This window comes from Nyctereutes procyonoides, unplaced genomic scaffold (assembly GCF_905146905.1).
Source record: "Nyctereutes procyonoides isolate TBG_1078 unplaced genomic scaffold, NYPRO_anot_genome, whole genome shotgun sequence".
Taxonomy (NCBI): Eukaryota; Metazoa; Chordata; class Mammalia; order Carnivora; family Canidae; genus Nyctereutes; species Nyctereutes procyonoides.
In genome coordinates this window covers 10,291,489-10,308,530 of record NW_026575134.1, presented here as the reverse complement: position 1 = coordinate 10,308,530, position 17,042 = coordinate 10,291,489, and the positions used below count along the sequence as shown (strand labels likewise).

General features: G+C 42.2%; 1 protein-coding gene across 1 annotated transcript in view; it reads left to right on the top strand.

Annotated features, from left to right (window-relative positions):
* POU6F2 (POU class 6 homeobox 2) overlaps positions 1–17,042 on the top strand; it is a 468,834-nt gene that overhangs the window by 213,123 nt on the left and 238,669 nt on the right. The window contains 2 exon segments of the mRNA XM_055301115.1: positions 3,430–3,521; positions 6,598–6,826. Of these exon segments, the coding sequence (XP_055157090.1) occupies positions 3,430–3,521; positions 6,598–6,826 (321 nt within the window).

Sequence of the window (17,042 nt, the reverse complement as noted above, 5' to 3'; positions counted from 1 at the left end):
CCATGGACTAAAAGAAGCATTATACATGCAAACCTATAGATTTGTAGGCTCTTACAGATCAGTTCCATACATTAGTCAAATGACACAGAATACGCAGTTAGGGTGGCATGGGAGGGAACATGGACCGCACTCAGAGAGAGGGACAGGAGTATGCATTGAGTGGACTTGGGGCAGGTGAGTGTCATGGCAAATCAGATAATATTAAATATGTTAAAAATACGTGGAATCTTATTAAGTAATAGCAATCAACAGAATTAGCGCAATCAGGCTCCGGCCTGTGAAATTTATAAATATATGTGCTCATGGAATCCGTACAACAGCAACCCTATGGAGGGAGGCACTGTTATCATCTTGAACTTTTAAGAGACTAACCTGATGCATAAAGGAGTTGGAAAGCAAGTCCAAGTTCACACACCTAGTTAAGTGGCGGAAACTGAGACCCAGGCAGGGTTCGCAATGTAAAAGAGCCCTTGCTTTTAACCTGGACAACAAACTGCCTTTAGTGCCTAATTTGGAATCGAGGTAGAATTTGCCAATAAGCTAATAATTTAAAGGTGTTTCCCAAGGTTTGTATGAAACCATAGTAAGTAGTCAAGTGGAGGCCAATGCCCATCTTATGGGAATTCCTCCAACCCCAAATGAAAAGCCAAACCCCTATTTCCAGTGAGTGAAGATTCGGTCAGTGTGAATGACCTGCCAGCGCGCAGGGACTGCACGCGCGGAACAGACACTCTCCCGGCTCCATGGAGGCTCCGGGGCGCTGCCTGAGAAGTACAGATTATGACACTCAGAACAGGCCCCAGAGAGCTTTCTGGACAGCCCTGATCTACGGAGAGGTACCGTGTTTCCTAGGATCCTGGTCAGGAGGAAGCCGCCCAGCCTGTTTATGTTTATGCTTTCACGTGGCCATGGAAATAGGTGACCTCCAAGTCTCTGCCAACACACAGCTACGTGCTGCTCCAAATCTCTTGGAAACCCTTAGCCGACGTCATTTATTCATTCTGACTGCTGGCTTTCCGCCTCTGGCTCTGAGAAGGCCCCTGATTTGGGAGCTGCCTTCCGACCAGACAGATTAGTTTATGGTCCTACAAGGTTAAGCATGATACATGTGTTTGGGGAAAATGGAGATGCGCATTAAGAAGAAACATTACTTTTTGATCCAGGCAGGAGAGCATACATAATCTCCTCTAAAGCCTGTGAAAGACTTCATTTTACACGTGAAATTGTGTGGAATTGCCCCGTACTGCACCGAACATGGTTTTTGAGAATAACCAGCCTCAAAACAAGCTGCCATGTGCTGCTGAGGGCCTCCAGCAACAAAGAATAAATTGTAAACAAATGTGATCTGTGTAAATTACAGGCAACAAACAACACGATCCTGTCGACACAGTACCTGCGTGGGACAAGGCCTAAACCTTACAATGGTATAGTGTTAAGAACCAGGTCAAAAAAGGGGGCCTGGTTCACATGAAAAAAAAAAATTCAAAGTGGGAGGGCCTGGCACAGCATAGTAATTTTTGAAATTGAGATGTATTTATGTTTTAATTGTATAGAAGGAGTTTTCTCATTCCCTGTGTATTGTAAGGCTCTCTTCACAGTCTGGTGTAAAAATCCATGCCCAATGAGTATGGGGCAACCACCCCCAAATTTTAAAGTGTGTTCACAAACTAAACCAAAGTGGATTCTTAGCTATTTGTGAATATACCTAAACGACCAAAAGTATCACTTTGAGACCTGTTTTTGCTCTGTGAAAGCGCACAAAGCCTTGCTGAGAATTTTAAGGCAAAATTGGACTTGGTGATACAAGAACAGAAAATACGAGATTCACCCTGCCTAGTAGCATGGTTTAAAGTGCTCTGCTACTCAAGCATAATGAGTAAATCGCATATAAAAAATTTAGAAGGAAGGTCTCGTGCACATTATGAGGAAATTGTTGGCATCTTTTGATGGGTCATCTTACCCTTGTTATTAAATGACAGCAATCATTAAAATGCCAAACATATTTTGACAGAATTCACTTTATAAAATGTCAGCAAGTCTGTGTTTTTATTAGTTTGTTCCAAATCAATTTAGAAATTTCAATAGAATGCTTGTAAGTATTCCCCAAGCAATGTCCATTCTTGACTTTCTGCACAAAAAAATATTACAAATTAATCAGATTTTCAGATTTCTGCATAATGGCTTTGCACATTTATTGTTTAATCCTATTATAAAATGCTGTTATGATTGACACATCGCAGTGGAGATAGAAGTCAATTGAATAATATGTAGCAGTCAATTTTATTTGTAGTTTAATGTGCTGAAATATTTTTTTCCACATTTCCATTATTTATAAGTCTGTCCCTTTGGAGAATATATAGAAGAATGTGTTTTAAATGAGCCAATAATACCTTCTTTAAAATTTATAAGCGTGACAGAAGCATATCTTTTTTTTCTTGGTCGTCCATGGCATGCCAGTAAACAGGGTTTGAATTGTCTTCCACTTGCTATTCATCAGGAAAGAGGATCTCGTTAAAGATGGCTTGGAATTGGATTGCAACCACCAAGAAAACAAAAGCTACAGAGTCAAACCCCTCAAAAACTGCAGCTGGCTCTATTTATTTATTTTTTATGTTTACCTCTTCCTCTGTTTATGGTTCCCGCCTCTACGCTCCCTGCCCCAGTCTGTCCTGGAACAAAGCACGCAAGCACACACACAGAAACTACACCGTTTCAGAAGATTTGCAAGACTTGCTGTTTGGGTGGGATTTCGCTTCTTGTGCTTTGGCATCCGACGGGATTCCAGCCCAGGAAGTAAGCTGTGCTCCTCGCATAGCACAGTGGGGCTCCCTGGTGTGAGTGGGGGATTCCCACTGTTTCAGGGAGCGCCAGAGAAACTTGCTTTGGGAGATCCATATGCTTTCCAGGATATCACGTACAGTGACATGGAAAAAGGCTGTCTTTAGGAAAACACATTCCTAAGATTTGGTGTCGGCCCTGCGTATGGAGAAGAGGCTTAAGGGTATGCAGCCCTAGGAAGGGGTAATATAGATGTACTCGGTCATGTCTGAGATCATGCGTTCTCAGGCTTTGGGAAATTAGATTAGCTGTTGCCCGCCTGTGCATAAAGGATGCGACTTCCCACCCGCGCAGCGCGTTGGCATATACCGCACAAACTGATGGATCATGCAAGCCTATTAGGGCGACTGATGATGGTGTCATTTGTCCCGTCACAGCCTCCTCCGTGTCCCAGAATGACTGGCCATCCTGAATATCCGTTAGCATAATTTATGCAGTTGACAAGTGATTTGAGCGCTGGAGCTATTGATAAAGCGCTCCGGCGTGTCATCTGTACCTTAATGTTATGTGACATCACAGGAAAATGGGGTCATGGGCAGTTCCCTGGGCTGGATCTTATATTAAAGGGAGCACTTCTCTTTTGAATTCCAGGGGCCAGAGGAAACCCGGCTTTATCAGACCCAGGCACTCCTGACCAACACCAGGCCAGTCAGACCCACCCCCCTTTCTCGGTTGGGCCTCAGGTCAGTATCTCTCAACTGCTTTCCATTCGGCTGCATTTAAGCTGCTTTAACCAAATAAATAACCAAATAAATAATGATGAGCTAAATCCAATCAACTCCAACAGAGCAAATATGGTGATAAATTTTTGCAGGGGAAACTGTATGACTGCATTATTTATTAAATATCATCAAGGAAAAAAATGTTTGCAGAACTCCTCTTTTTTTTAAAGGAAATGTTGGTTTTAATCATTTGGAAACATTTTTTTTTTTTTTTTTTTTACCCACTACCATTGTGCCGTTGGTTACCATGCAGTTTTCGAGAAAGTAAAACTTTAATGACTGGAGTATGAAGAAAATTAAGTTATTTCAACCTTACTATAGCCATTTTTGAAATACAAGACGTGATTTAATATAAAAAAGTTAATGCAATTTTAATGCAAGTTCAGCTTATTGGGTTTGACAATACTGTACATCACATGCAGCTCTTGCATTAATAAAGAAATACATTCATTATTTTTTAAAGTCCAATATTTGTTTCTTGCAGCCCGGTGTGGTTATATGGAGATGTAGAACACAATTACAAGAGTTGGGCTCTTTGCTGTTGTTTTACCTCTGGCATTTAGTGGGAAGCTTTTGGAGCTCACTTACTTTTTTGGGGAAAAGAAGTGGATACGTGAACCTGTCTCTCACTTTTGCTTCATTGCTTTTCCTGCAAATGAATCACTTTCAGCACTTTGAGGGCTCACCAATTCAAGACTCAAGTTTAGAGCTTGAGTTGGCCTTCACTTTTGTTCCAGTGTCCCTGTGGTCTCAGGTCCTAATGTCTGTCCCAGGGCATGGATGCTGTGGTCCTCAAGGACAGAAAGTGTGGGGAGGGGTCTGCTTGGCCTTGGAAGCCCAGAGAGTGTTCTACTGGAAATCTCAGAAACTGGCATCTTCCGGCTATGCCTTCTCTAATTTCATGCTTGTGACATTGTGTGTGTCTGCATGTGTGTGCATGTGGATGTGGATGTGTGGGAACATACCAGGGGTGACAAACTCATGCCTCCACCTCAGATAAGTGCATGACAGACCCAGACAGTGAGACGTGGTAGGCACTCTGACAAACTAGAGAGTGCATGCCCTGCTCTAACCCTGAGAATTCAATTTTTAAAAATACTACATGCCCAAACCCCCAGATCTGTGACCTGTGTGGTCTGAGAATCAGCCATCTGCCTCCGCTCTTATCACGATATCACTACAGTGATAGAACATCAGCGAGTTGAGGATCAGTTTACACTTTTGTACTTACTCCTAAAAAATATAGTTTTTTGTGCTTTAATGTAACTTGATTATTTTTTCTAAAAGAGAGGCAGTTACGTTGTGTGAATTTAGAAGAGTCTAACAGATACATTAGGAGCTAAGCCTGTGTACTCTGAGTGGTCTAAAACCAGGCTGCATGGGTGTCCCAAGACTTGTTCAGAGGCTTACCTGAAAGGAACTGTGAGCAACGGCCAAAGAGTGAGTTCAGCCCTCTTCCCCTCATCTTCAAATGGAGCAGGCCCTATTCTCTGAATCAGTTCCGTGTATTAAGAGGGCATAGGGAGAAAGGGGTGAACCATGGGCTCTGGAACAGCCTGCCTTAACATGAACCCCCCACACCCACCAGATACAGGACTTTGGGAAGTTACTAATCTCTCTGTATCTCATTGGTAGGCCAACTGCATTAATACACACACAGCAATATAAGAATAGTGCCTGCCTAGAATTTACTGGGCTTTGTATTGTGCCTATATTTAATTACCTTTTATTTTCTAGAATCATGCTTCCTTAGAACAAAAAAGCTGAAACCCTTCAATAAGAGTTTTGTATTGAAAAGAAGAAAGAATGGACATGGCATTATGTCTCTCATGGTTCCCAAAAGGGTGCTATGCAAGTCCTGGATTGAGAACTGTAAGACCAATGACCCTTCCAGTCATTTGGTTTGGCCCGGCCAGGGCCGGAATCCCTCCTATGTCACCCTGGTGAAGAGCCTACATCCATGCTCATATCTATCTAGTGCCCAAAGCGCACACCACCAATGAGGCTGCCTTTCTATCTCAAACAATGGCTATTGGATAAACATTCGACACAGACCTGTGTTTCTAACGTTGCATGAACTGAGCAAAGAACAATAAATAGCAAGAGACAGCATTAAAAGGCTTTCTGACTTATCCACCTCAAGTATTTTTGATTTTCTCTAGTTTTTTTCAGAACTCTTAATATACATACACAATTTTACCATTTTAATGATTTTCTTATTGTTGCGTAATGATTATCCAGTCTATTTCATGTATTCTCATATTGTAAACATTTCCTATTTTTCTAAAGAAGTGTCAAAATAATGATCCACTTTAAAGACTGCATAATATCTTGTTGGGTTTAATACTATAACAAAATATTTTTCAACATTTATATATTTTTACATGTAATGCATATTTTCATGCATTTATCTTTTGTCTTTTTGAATGATATCTTCAGGCTATATCCGAGGAGTATATTCTGAGTCAAAAGGGGTTGAATATTTCTGCATCTCTTGATATAGATTTCCAAATTGCCTTCCAAAAGACTTCATGACTGTGTATACATCCTAAATCCACATAATGATGTCACTAGAGACCTACCAGCATGCTGTAAAACTTTTACTTTATTTTAGCTAAGTTAATAAATAAAAACATTATTTTACTGCTACTTGGATCACCCCCCCCCCATCCTCTGATGCCAATGAGTTCTTTCTGGAACAGCACAGAACAAATTAGCAAAGAATTTCAAATATGTAAGGTTAAGATCAAATGGAAATTCGTTGGAAGAATAACATAAGTGTAAGGGTATTACTTTTAAAGGTATTTGAGCTCCTCAAAAGAAATCCAAAGCAAATGAAATTTTCCAAAGATGTAAATGAAATGGGATTTCCATTTTTTTTCTACTGGTTCATTCTGGAATAGAGCATGTTTATTTGCTACTTGTTCAGGAAACTTCTGACCCTGCTAGAAGACCTAGGGCCCTAGAAGAAAATGCTCTGAAAGGCCATGTCTTGGTTCCACTGGAAAGTGAGCTGGGATTATCTGTTTCCTTGTAGCCACTTCTGACAGCACAACAGTTGGCCTCCGCTGTCGCTGGCGTGATGCCGGGGGGCACACCGGCCCTCAACCAGCCCATCCTGATCCCCTTCAACATGGCTGGACAGCTAGGAGGACAACAAGGACTGGTCCTCACACTGCCTACCGCGAATCTCACCAACATCCAAGGGCTGGTAGCAGCAGCTGCAGCTGGAGGCATTATGACTCTACCATTGCAAAATCTACAAGGTAACCAACCCATTGTCTCCATGTGCCACAAAGGGCTCTATCCCCTGGCCAGTGTTCTCTGAAGTGCTCAGATGCCCCCATTGGTGAATGTGGTATTGAGCAGCTCCCACTATCAAAGAGATGGAAGGCTCATGTAGGTAGCAAAGTTTCAAGTTGTCTGTGAATCCCAGGCTCACTCAAGCCATGGACTTTATCAGTTCTTGTTTCCTAGCATTGATTTGAGACCATTCAGGTTTTCTGGAGGCACTCATGAGCAATCATTGCTTAGTTTTTTTTCATCAAAAACCTGGATGTAAAATTATTGTGTTTTATTTAAGGATATGAGTTATGATCCCATGAGTTTTTCAGTTTAGCCATCTGCAAAGAAAGGTTATACATGCTTTGTTTGTGTGGGAAGTGGTTGGATCATCTCCAATACAAGATGGCATTTGGAAGTCTTATTTTGGTTATTGTGTTCTTATTAGGCATTTTTAGTTATAATTATTAAACAGAAATTGTATTATTTGAGATCATTCTGTGTAATGAGAAAAACAGACTCATATATTGAGCCTTTATAATTACATGGGCCTATAACAAGAGCTGGACACATTTTATGCTGGAAAGAATTCTTTCAGTACTACAAAGGTTTTCACTTTTCTATGAAAGATTTGCTAACACTATTTGATAAAATGATTTACAAAAGACTCTGCCAAAGGAATAATTTTATGGTGAAAAATGGCCTGAATATGATACAATTAAGATGGCCAACAAAGAGAAAATGAATTTGTTGTGATCTGCTCAAAGGTGTTTGTTTTCCCCATTGATATGAATGTTAGCAATTAGAAAGAATTCTTATTTTTTAATTAGAGTTTGATTAAGTTATTAGGAGGAACAATTTAAAGTACTTTCTGTCAAATGTGGTCAAATGTCAGGGCTACTTATGGCCAGAGCGTCAGCCCATAGATTAAGAAGTAGACCATGTAAGAACTGATTAACTCTTGACCGAAACTTTTTTACACACCATATGTCCTAATATCCCACCTAGTGTTGCCACTTCCTGACTTTCCCTTTAATGTTTAAAACAAAGTCTCTCTCATACCATTAAATTGTGCCAAGAAACCTGCCATTCATAAATTATGCATGCCCAGGACACACTAATGCACAAACTTTACTTGTTTCAAATTTGAGAGTGCCTGGGAGTCAGGATCTCAAGATTAAGCAAATAAGGCAGGAATAAACAAGGTGAAAGCAGAAGCAACAAAGTGTAAGGAGAGGCTTTCTAATGTAGGTGGATGATGAAATCTTAATGAAGAAATGGGCATTATCAAAATGCAACCTTCCATTTGCAACATTTGCGCTTATGGGAATATTGAATATTATAAATAAACATAAGCTCACAAAGTTCCTAGGTCATGAATTAATCTTGCTCAGCTAAAATAGATGCCAAAGTCAGAGTCCAAAAAATCAGGCTTGTCGTATCTTTATTATGGTTTGGTATTTTAAGGATTTTAGTCCCTGGTTATTTTAATGGCTCAAAATTAGTGACTGTGAACCAATGAGGAATGTGGACTTCCATCAAATTTTCTCTAAGTATCAAATTTCGGATTAGTTTATGGTTGGGAATTTGGTTCTTTTGGCACCTTTGGTTTCAGAAAGTAAATCCTAAGATTTGTATCCTGAGTAAGTAGGTTCAATAAAGGTGTTGACTCTTTTTATCTCTTGGTGCTTCTTACACGATTTTCTTAATGGCTTCATCTTCAGAAGTGTATTGATTAGAGTTGATGGTCAAGCACTGTCTACTGCACCAACATAAGGAGCATGTCTCCCTTTGTCATCTTGGTGATATTGGAGGGCAGGTGATGAGGTCCTTAAAATAAAACACTCCCGGTTGCAAGTCAGCCTGTTATAAGAAAACCTTCCTCATCAGTCTCATTCTTCCTCCAACAATTTTTTTCTTCAATAACTTTGTGAATGAATCCCAATTCCTGAGTCACTGTTAAGATCCAGGAAAGTTCCCCTGCAGTTCCCTTGGGCTTTTCTCTTCCTTTCATATCTTCCCACATGATTTCTTTATTACCCAGACCTCCCTAGTTTAAGAAGTAACCAACCATCTTGCTTTGCTAGTGACTGGGGGTTTTCTGGGGACATGTGGCTTTCATGGTTGGAACCAGGAAAGTCCCAGGCAAACTAAAAGTAGTTAGTCACCCTGTCAGATGTCCAGGGACAGTAACAATGATGATCAGGCAAATGTCTCGAATCTCCACAGTGCCCAAGATGAGTGTCTACTGCCTGAAGGGCAATGCCAGTTGGTCACCTTGTCAGCTAGCGTCTGACTCAAGGATGATCTCACCACCTTTAGGGAACCTACTGCAGCCCTCAACAATCCGTAGGCAGTGTCTATGGCTTGTATGGCTTTCCAGGTTATATCCCAGAAGGTGATGGGACTCTAGGGATGGTGGGTGGTTGTCTGGCAGGCAGACAGTCATCTGCACGGGTCCTGGTAGACTTAAAAACTTAGCCGATCCTAGACATAATCCAGTCTCATCCTCTTTTGAGGGTGGCAATCTTGTACATGGGCTACAATACCCCAGAAGGAGTATTTGTGTAGTCAATGGGGTAGAATGTTCCACACACACCCCGCCAGCCCACCCTAGAATAGTAACTTCCAAGGCTTTTAAGAGTCTTTTGAAACTACAGGTAAGTCTGCCCAACACTAACAGATATCACACCGTCTTGGTTGGTTTTATAAAACAGATGTGATCCGTCAGTGTGAGGGAGAAGGATTTAAGTATTAAACCCCTGGTCTGAAGTGGAACCTGTTTCCATATGATGTGCTTAGCTTTGGATGGTTCCCCCTTTCCTCATTGTGAAACATTAAGGTGTATTCATGAAATAAGTCTGCCAGCTGAAATTATCTCTGACTCTCCTCCAGCCTTCCTGCCCAGCCCTTCAGCGTGTCATTCTTCTAGCTCAGAAGCTACAAATTTGCTAAGAAAGAAAAATACTGACATCAGTTTCTTAATGGTTTGGAATTCAGGGATAAGTTTTCCTGCATCTTCTTTACTAAAGGGATTAAGAGCTGGTTCACTTACGTTCACTATCAAGTGACATGGAATTACTCTCAGGCCCTCAGAGGCCATGATTCATGCATGTATTTTAATGAGCACTAATGACATGGTGTTACACTGAGCGGCTTTTCTCCATTCAGGCAGCAGGGGTCTTATCACTGTGTCCTCCTCTGAGCATCCTTCCTGGACCAGGGGCATCAGCTCACATAGGAGCTTGTTAGAAATGCAAACTCTCAGGCCCCACTCCAGCCACACTGAACAGAACCTGCATTCCTAAAAGAATTCCCAGGAGATTCCTATGTACACTAAAATTTTAAAAAGGCTGGTCTAGAGAGCTTTTTCAAAATTCATTTGGCAGCTCCCCTACTATCTCCAGCAGCCTCCCCAAACTCTGAGCATCCTTGGAGGATGGGGAGCCATGTGACTGTGGTAAGTGCCCTTGTTAATTTTCCTCCTCTAACTTCCCAAACCAGGTCTCTAATGAGAATAATAACTGAAAGGAATAACTTATTTGAGAATCAACTTATTGTTTCTGATAGGGCATTCACATCCCCAAGACCAAGAGGCATTCTCTTGCACAATGGAAGCATTATTAAAGCCTTTGATCTGAGATTTTATCCAGCAAAAACTTCAAATTGATGAAAAAGAGACCATGTTGTCCTGCAGAAAACCCATTTGCATAGCCTGGGGATTGTTTTCCCTTTCTTCTCGGATCCTTCCATGCAGGAAAGAGAGTGCTCCACCGTCATCAATGAGGGCGTCTTCTTGTAAGGAAACAACCAGGAATAAGGAGTTAGAAATCCTGCAGCATCCCAGGAACACCCTATGGGCTAGCCTCAGGGCCCTGGAAATGAGGTTTAGGGATTAGAGACTCCAGTGAACCACCAAGTTGTGGGCTGTATCATTCTCCCCTCTGAGCAGAAAGGCACGTGCCCCCACTTTTAACCTGTCTCCTCTCTTCCCCTGTTCCTCCTTGTGACTCTTCTCTACTGTGTTGGTTGACTTTTGGCTAGCCCCTAATTGCAGTTCACTCACATTCCTTTCTGTCTCCTTGGAGTACAGGCATCTTCCCAACTCATGTACCTCTTAGGAACGTTCCACTGCTATCTCTGACTCTACCATCTCTATTTTTATCCCCGTCCCCATATCTGTCAAAAACTCAAACTCCCCAAAATTCCAATTCCTGAGGGGCTGAGACTTTGCATTCTGGGTTACCTTGTAGATCAGTGGCCAGACTAGAGATTGATTGCCCCATGCAGAAGTATGCATTCCTGTCCAGTCAGCTATACTGTGGGTGGAGGGGGGACCCAGGATGACATGGGATGGAACATGCACAACATGCTTAAGAGACACACTAGGGCCTCCTTCATCAGTAAAAGGGGTGCCAGGGGAGGCAGGCTGTGTACTGGCCTGTCCACTATACAGACCAGCAGGCCCTCCTATGGGCATGGACAGAGATGGAGACAAACTCAGAACTCAGAGATGCCAAGGGTGAGGTCTAGGTTCTGAATATTTTAGGGGAAGTCTGTGGAAGTTCTGGCTGGGATTCAAGCCCAGAAGTGCTCTTAACTCAGATAAGACCTAGAAATGACTCCTCAACACTCCATGTCCCTACTTGATCTACAGCTTTGCATTCTCTCCACTCTTAGCTTGGAGAACCCCTGCCCCCTTCCAAGCACCTTCCACCATCACTCTTCTGGGTCCTTCCATTCCTGTGTCCCTTATCTGTCCCATGCTCATAGAGATTCAGTCTCAGGTGGCTGTCAGCAAACACACATCTGTGATATGAGACTAACAATGACCCTGAAGCTCAAAGAAGGAAAATGACTAAGGGTGCTCTGTCACATAGTTTATAAACTCCTTTAAAAGTCTGTCTTCCACTTATATATTATTTCAAAACACAGATAGCTTCTATGAAAAATATAATTTGCATTTGTCCTAGTGTGGGAACTAGATTGTTATTTAATATGGCAAAATGGAGTCCCCACTATGGAACTCACGCAAATGGTTTGTGTTTTTTGCTTTCTTTAGATCTAGGTAAACCATATAGACAAATAGAGTCTCAAAACAAGTGACAACAAGCAGCAAAGGGGGTAATGGGACAGCAGAGGTGGGTCTATGTATAGGACGGATGATTCAAGTGAGTGACTAGTTCTCATTGCCCAGGCTGAGAGATAACCCACTAATCGCTGTGGGCCACATAAATGGAGAATATAAATGTGCTACGTAGGAGATTTATATCAAAGTGTGAACATTCCAGTTCAGTCAAGCATAACATTTAAATTAATGACCAAAAATACATTAGAGAGTGCTGCTTAACCTGAACATGGAAAAGCAATTAGGTTCAAGGCAAGTTGACAAATCAAGGCCAGGGGTAGTTTCCCTGCCCCAGTTTCCTCTCACTCTCCAAATTAAAGTCTGTACATGGTAAAGTATGTGGGAATATTTTGAGTTTCAGGAATTTCATGTGCGAGTCACATCGCATTTCCTTTTTGCTTGTTTTGTTGGTATTTGTTGTTTTTTTTAATTGAGGCATCATTCACATACAATAAAATGCATGGATCTTAGGTGCACAGCTCAGTGGGTCTTGATAATTGTGCACACTTATGCCACCACTGTCCACCATGGTCAATACTGAAAACATTTCATTTTCCCCAAAAGGTTCCTTTGGATCCCTCTGTAGTCAGTCCCATCCCTCCAGCCAGGCAACCCTGATCTGCTTTCTATCACCAGTGATTGGTTCTATTTGTTCTAGAATATCATATAAATGGATTTCTACAGTATGTACACTTTCATGTCTGGCTTTTTTCCCCTCAGTGTCATGTTTTTGAGATTCATTCATGTCATTGGGTCTGCCAGTGGTTCCTTTCTTTTCATTTCCTAGCTGTGTTCCACTGTAAGGATATGGCACAATTTGTTTGTCCACAGCCAGTTTGATGCCTTAGCAAGCATACTTGGTGAAGATCCCCTCCCCTGTAGGTAGGGAGAGGCTCCTCCATTGGACATCATCCCTTGGGAAGAACCCTGGCCATGGGTCTCCTTGGCCCTTCACTCTACCCCTGGAAGATTCTTCCCTGTGCCTTATCTTTCTTGGCTACACCTGAAGAGAAGGTTAAGAAATATGCCTTTATTTGAGCACTTCCTGAGTTCATGTATGGCTCATGGAAACTCTAGGGGCCGGAGAGGTTGCTTAAAGTTTCCAATAGTTAAAAGATTTGTGGCTTCCTTGGGACTGTGGTTCTCTCAAAAGCCGAGAAGCTTCTGATCTTTTTGTGTTTGCTCAGCTCCGGATGCTACGTTTTTTTCCAAGACATCTTCAGTCTAATTTACTTTTTGCTTTTTCACTCCCATGGTTCTCTCTTTCAATCCAGTGGGACTTGGGATGCCGGCACTCTGACCTCCTTGGTGTTCTCTAAACATGTATCTACCCAAGGGCCTTTACACAGGACATTTCCTCTGCCTGAAGGACTCTTTCCCAGAAAACATCAGCCTACTTCCTCCCCCCTCACTGCTTCCCAACACTCCTGTTCCCCCAACCTTCTTTCTTTGACTTCCTTTGTCCCTAACAGTTACTACCTTCTACATAGCCTTAAAGATTTCAGAAATTATTGAGACTTTTTGTCTTTCTCGATAAGCACTTGGGGTCATGCTTACTGCAGCCACATTGGGCAGTGATGGTAGCATTGCAATGCCTGGCCCTGGTGCTCTAGAGGACAAGATCTGTGCATAATGTGTTTATAATACGTCCTGCCCGTGGATGGACCTGGAGGGTATTATGCTACATTGTCCAACTGAAGATACTCTGCATAAACATTTGATTTAGGTCCCCTCTCAGATTCCTTCCAACACTGAGATTCTACGATTCCATTAGGAGAACCCATTAGGTAGCACGGGCTATCCACGTGGCTCCTCCGAACGCAACACATTAACAATTTCTGAAAGTAGTAGCGTTCAAGTGATAAATATAAAAATAGATTACAAATATATGGAAAAATTGGGGGCTTTTAAAAATAGCACATGAACAGATATAAAAGTATGACTGCATTTATGTAACATCAGGAAAATGCAGAATTATGGGGACAGAAAGAGATCAGTGGTGACCAGGGGTGGCAGCTGGGAGGAGTTAACTATAACCCTGTGCCTGGGAGTTCGGAAGACTGATGTGACAGTTCTCTTCTCTTGATCATGGTGGTGGCATGACAATGTGTTTGTCGAACTTATAAAACTGGGGACACCTGGGTGGCTCAGTGGTTGACCATCTGCCTTCGGTTCAGGGCGTGACCCCAGGGTCCTGGGATCGAGTCCCGCGTCGGGCTCCCTACATGGAGCCTGCTTCTCCTTCTGCCAATGTCTCTGCCTCTCTCTGTGTCTCTCATGAATAAATAAGTAAAAAACCTTTTTAAAAAAAGTATGAAACTGGATGTTAGAAAGGGTGAATTTTACTGTATGTAAAATGTATCTCAATTTTTTTAAAAGGGAAGCAGGTGGTGTGGTGCTCATAAATTACCAATAAAATACCAACTTATGTTAAAAAATAAAAAAGAAAATATGAGTACAAAACTGTCAATGAAATAAAAGCTAAGGAAAGCTTCATGGACATGAGAGATTCAGGTTCTCCCATTTAAGAAAGTGTTAATGGCTCTATTTCTCAGATGCACAAGCAAACTAAAATAATAAAGATTTCACATGCACACAATTTGATCCCAGCTGTTTGAAAGAAACTACCTCCCCACACACACACACACGCACAAACCCCGCAGAGAGAGGAAAAGAGAAATACAATATATAACAAAGGATTACTGGTAGACCCTAGACAGTAAGAAATTATGGGTGATGGCTTTCCTTCTTAAAATTTCTTCATTAATAATGTTATTCCAAAATCAGAATACTTTGTATTCATTCAGGTTAAAAGTCATATCCAAAGCCTCATTATTAGCATTGACATGGTGAGGTCTATAGGTCTGCTGTCTTGACCTTCTAGCCACCTTTTTTAAAAAAGCATCCCTCAACTCAAAGTGGATTAATTCTCAAATTAACAATACAACCACAAAGCAACTCTATGCATTCATTATGTATGAGCCATCTTTAATACCAGTAAAATTGCCTTTAAATGTGCCTGATTTTATTGATCAAAGGAGAATTTATTGTCAGGGAGTGGGTGAGGGGTTGAAACGTGTGCTGAGCATTCTGGTATCATTCTTGAGGAAGAAAACAGTAGGTGGCCATGTGTGCTGCTTTTCCTAATGAATTACTCTTGCGCTATTCTAGTGATGCCCGCACTCAGAAAGTTGCATCCCCAGGGGCATCATGGACATGAGAGAGAAGGTCTAATACCACTCACAGAAAGGGCAATGCAGCACCTGCCACAGAAACAAGAAGAATGGACTGTGGCTTTTAGGATGCAATGATTTCTCAGCCTCTGATAGGTGGCTTGCTGTCACAAAGTCCAATATTAAAAATACCTAGTGCATAAATTCATATTTGCAGTGTTATTCAGGGGAGCCCCACATGACACACCATACAATAATACCAAATCCACCATAAAGAAGTTATGAAGTTGTTGCGTGTGTCTTACTCCTGCAGTTTTTCAAACCTCTGTATCTCCGAGGCTTCAGACTTTTTATTTAAAATACCTGGAGAGCCTGTTCTGCAGTACATTATCCTTGAAGCAGGCGTCACTGAGGCACTGGGGTATGGATTAAACTGGAAGCACATGAATGAGGAGTATGACTAGTATACTGTGTATTTAAGAGATACTGTCAATGGAATAAAGCATTGTCAAAGGATAATGGTTTCCAGCTGCCACATAAATGTCAAAGCAAAGCCAAAGCATTTATTTTCAAAGCAAAAGGCAGGGAAGTAATGTGATCCCCAGTTTGTACATAATAAGGCTGTAAATCCATCAGGGCTCTTGATGGTATGCAGCGATGTGTCTACACTAGCATGTGCAAACTGGATTAGATTCCAAGGCAAGCCATCAGAGCTCTTTTCCAACATGGCTGTCCCTGGAATGGCACTGAACACAGACAAAGGAAAAGACTGTGCTCCAAACGCTTCTCAGTCTCACTCCATTACCAAGGATGAGAGGGAACTGGGATTATGGGTTCAGATTTCTTCTGGAACCAAAATAAAGAAGTCTTCTGCATGTCTGAGGGAAGTGGAAAAGGAGCAGGGAGGGGGGGGCGGTGTTGAAAATAAGGTGATGGGAGTTGGTCCCCATTCCCCTCTGCCCACCGTTCAGAGAATGAAGAAGTAAGGCTCGCCAAGCAAGCCCTGTCTTCTCTTATGTGTGTGATTCTTGCAGGGCAGATTTCCAGTGAGAGGTCACAGCTATTATTTCTCAGCCCCTCCAGGGAAAAGCTAAACCTCATTTCCTGCCCTGAGCTGTGCACAGAGATTGATTGATCGATTTCACAAACACTCCCTAAGCATCTACTCTTTGCCAGGCACTGTGGTAGGCACTCCAGTCTAGAGTAAGAAAGAGGCTACTGTAGTCATCCAGGGGAGAAAGGGTCCTGGTGGCGGTGATGAAAAGCAGAGGACTGATTTAGGAGACATTAACGAGGTGCATTTGGTAAGACTCGGTGATGGATTGAATGTAGAAGGATAAGAGAAAAGAGAGGGAGATGGTTAGTTTAGTTGGACACGTAAGTCCATTTCCTGTGGAAACTGTAAATGGAGAGACCAGTAGCTAGTTGGAGGTACACAGATCTAAAGATCAGAATGGGGGACGCCTGGGTGGCTCAGTGGTTGAGCATCTGCCTTTGGCTCAGGACGTGATCCTGGAGTCCTGGGAACAAGTCCGGCATCAGGCTCCCCGTGGGGAGCCTGCTTCTCCCTCTGCCCGTGTCTCTGCCTCTCGCTCTGTGTCTCTCATGAATAAATACATAAATAATCTTTAAAGTAATAAAAAATAAATAAAGCTCAGAATGAGATTGGCCTGGAGACCCTATTGTAGAAGCCATCAACGTATGTGACTGAAGCCAGGGAAGGAAGAAATTTCTGAGGAAGAAGAGTTTAGGGAAGGAATACAGTTCAAGCCGTTGGAAGAGCAAGATGTAGGCACAGCAGAGACGGAGGGAGAGCTCCCAACACGCACGACTGTTCTGTACCAGCTTAGCCTGAGGCTTCTGCGATTCTTCGTGTTTAGATTCTTCCATTGGACATAA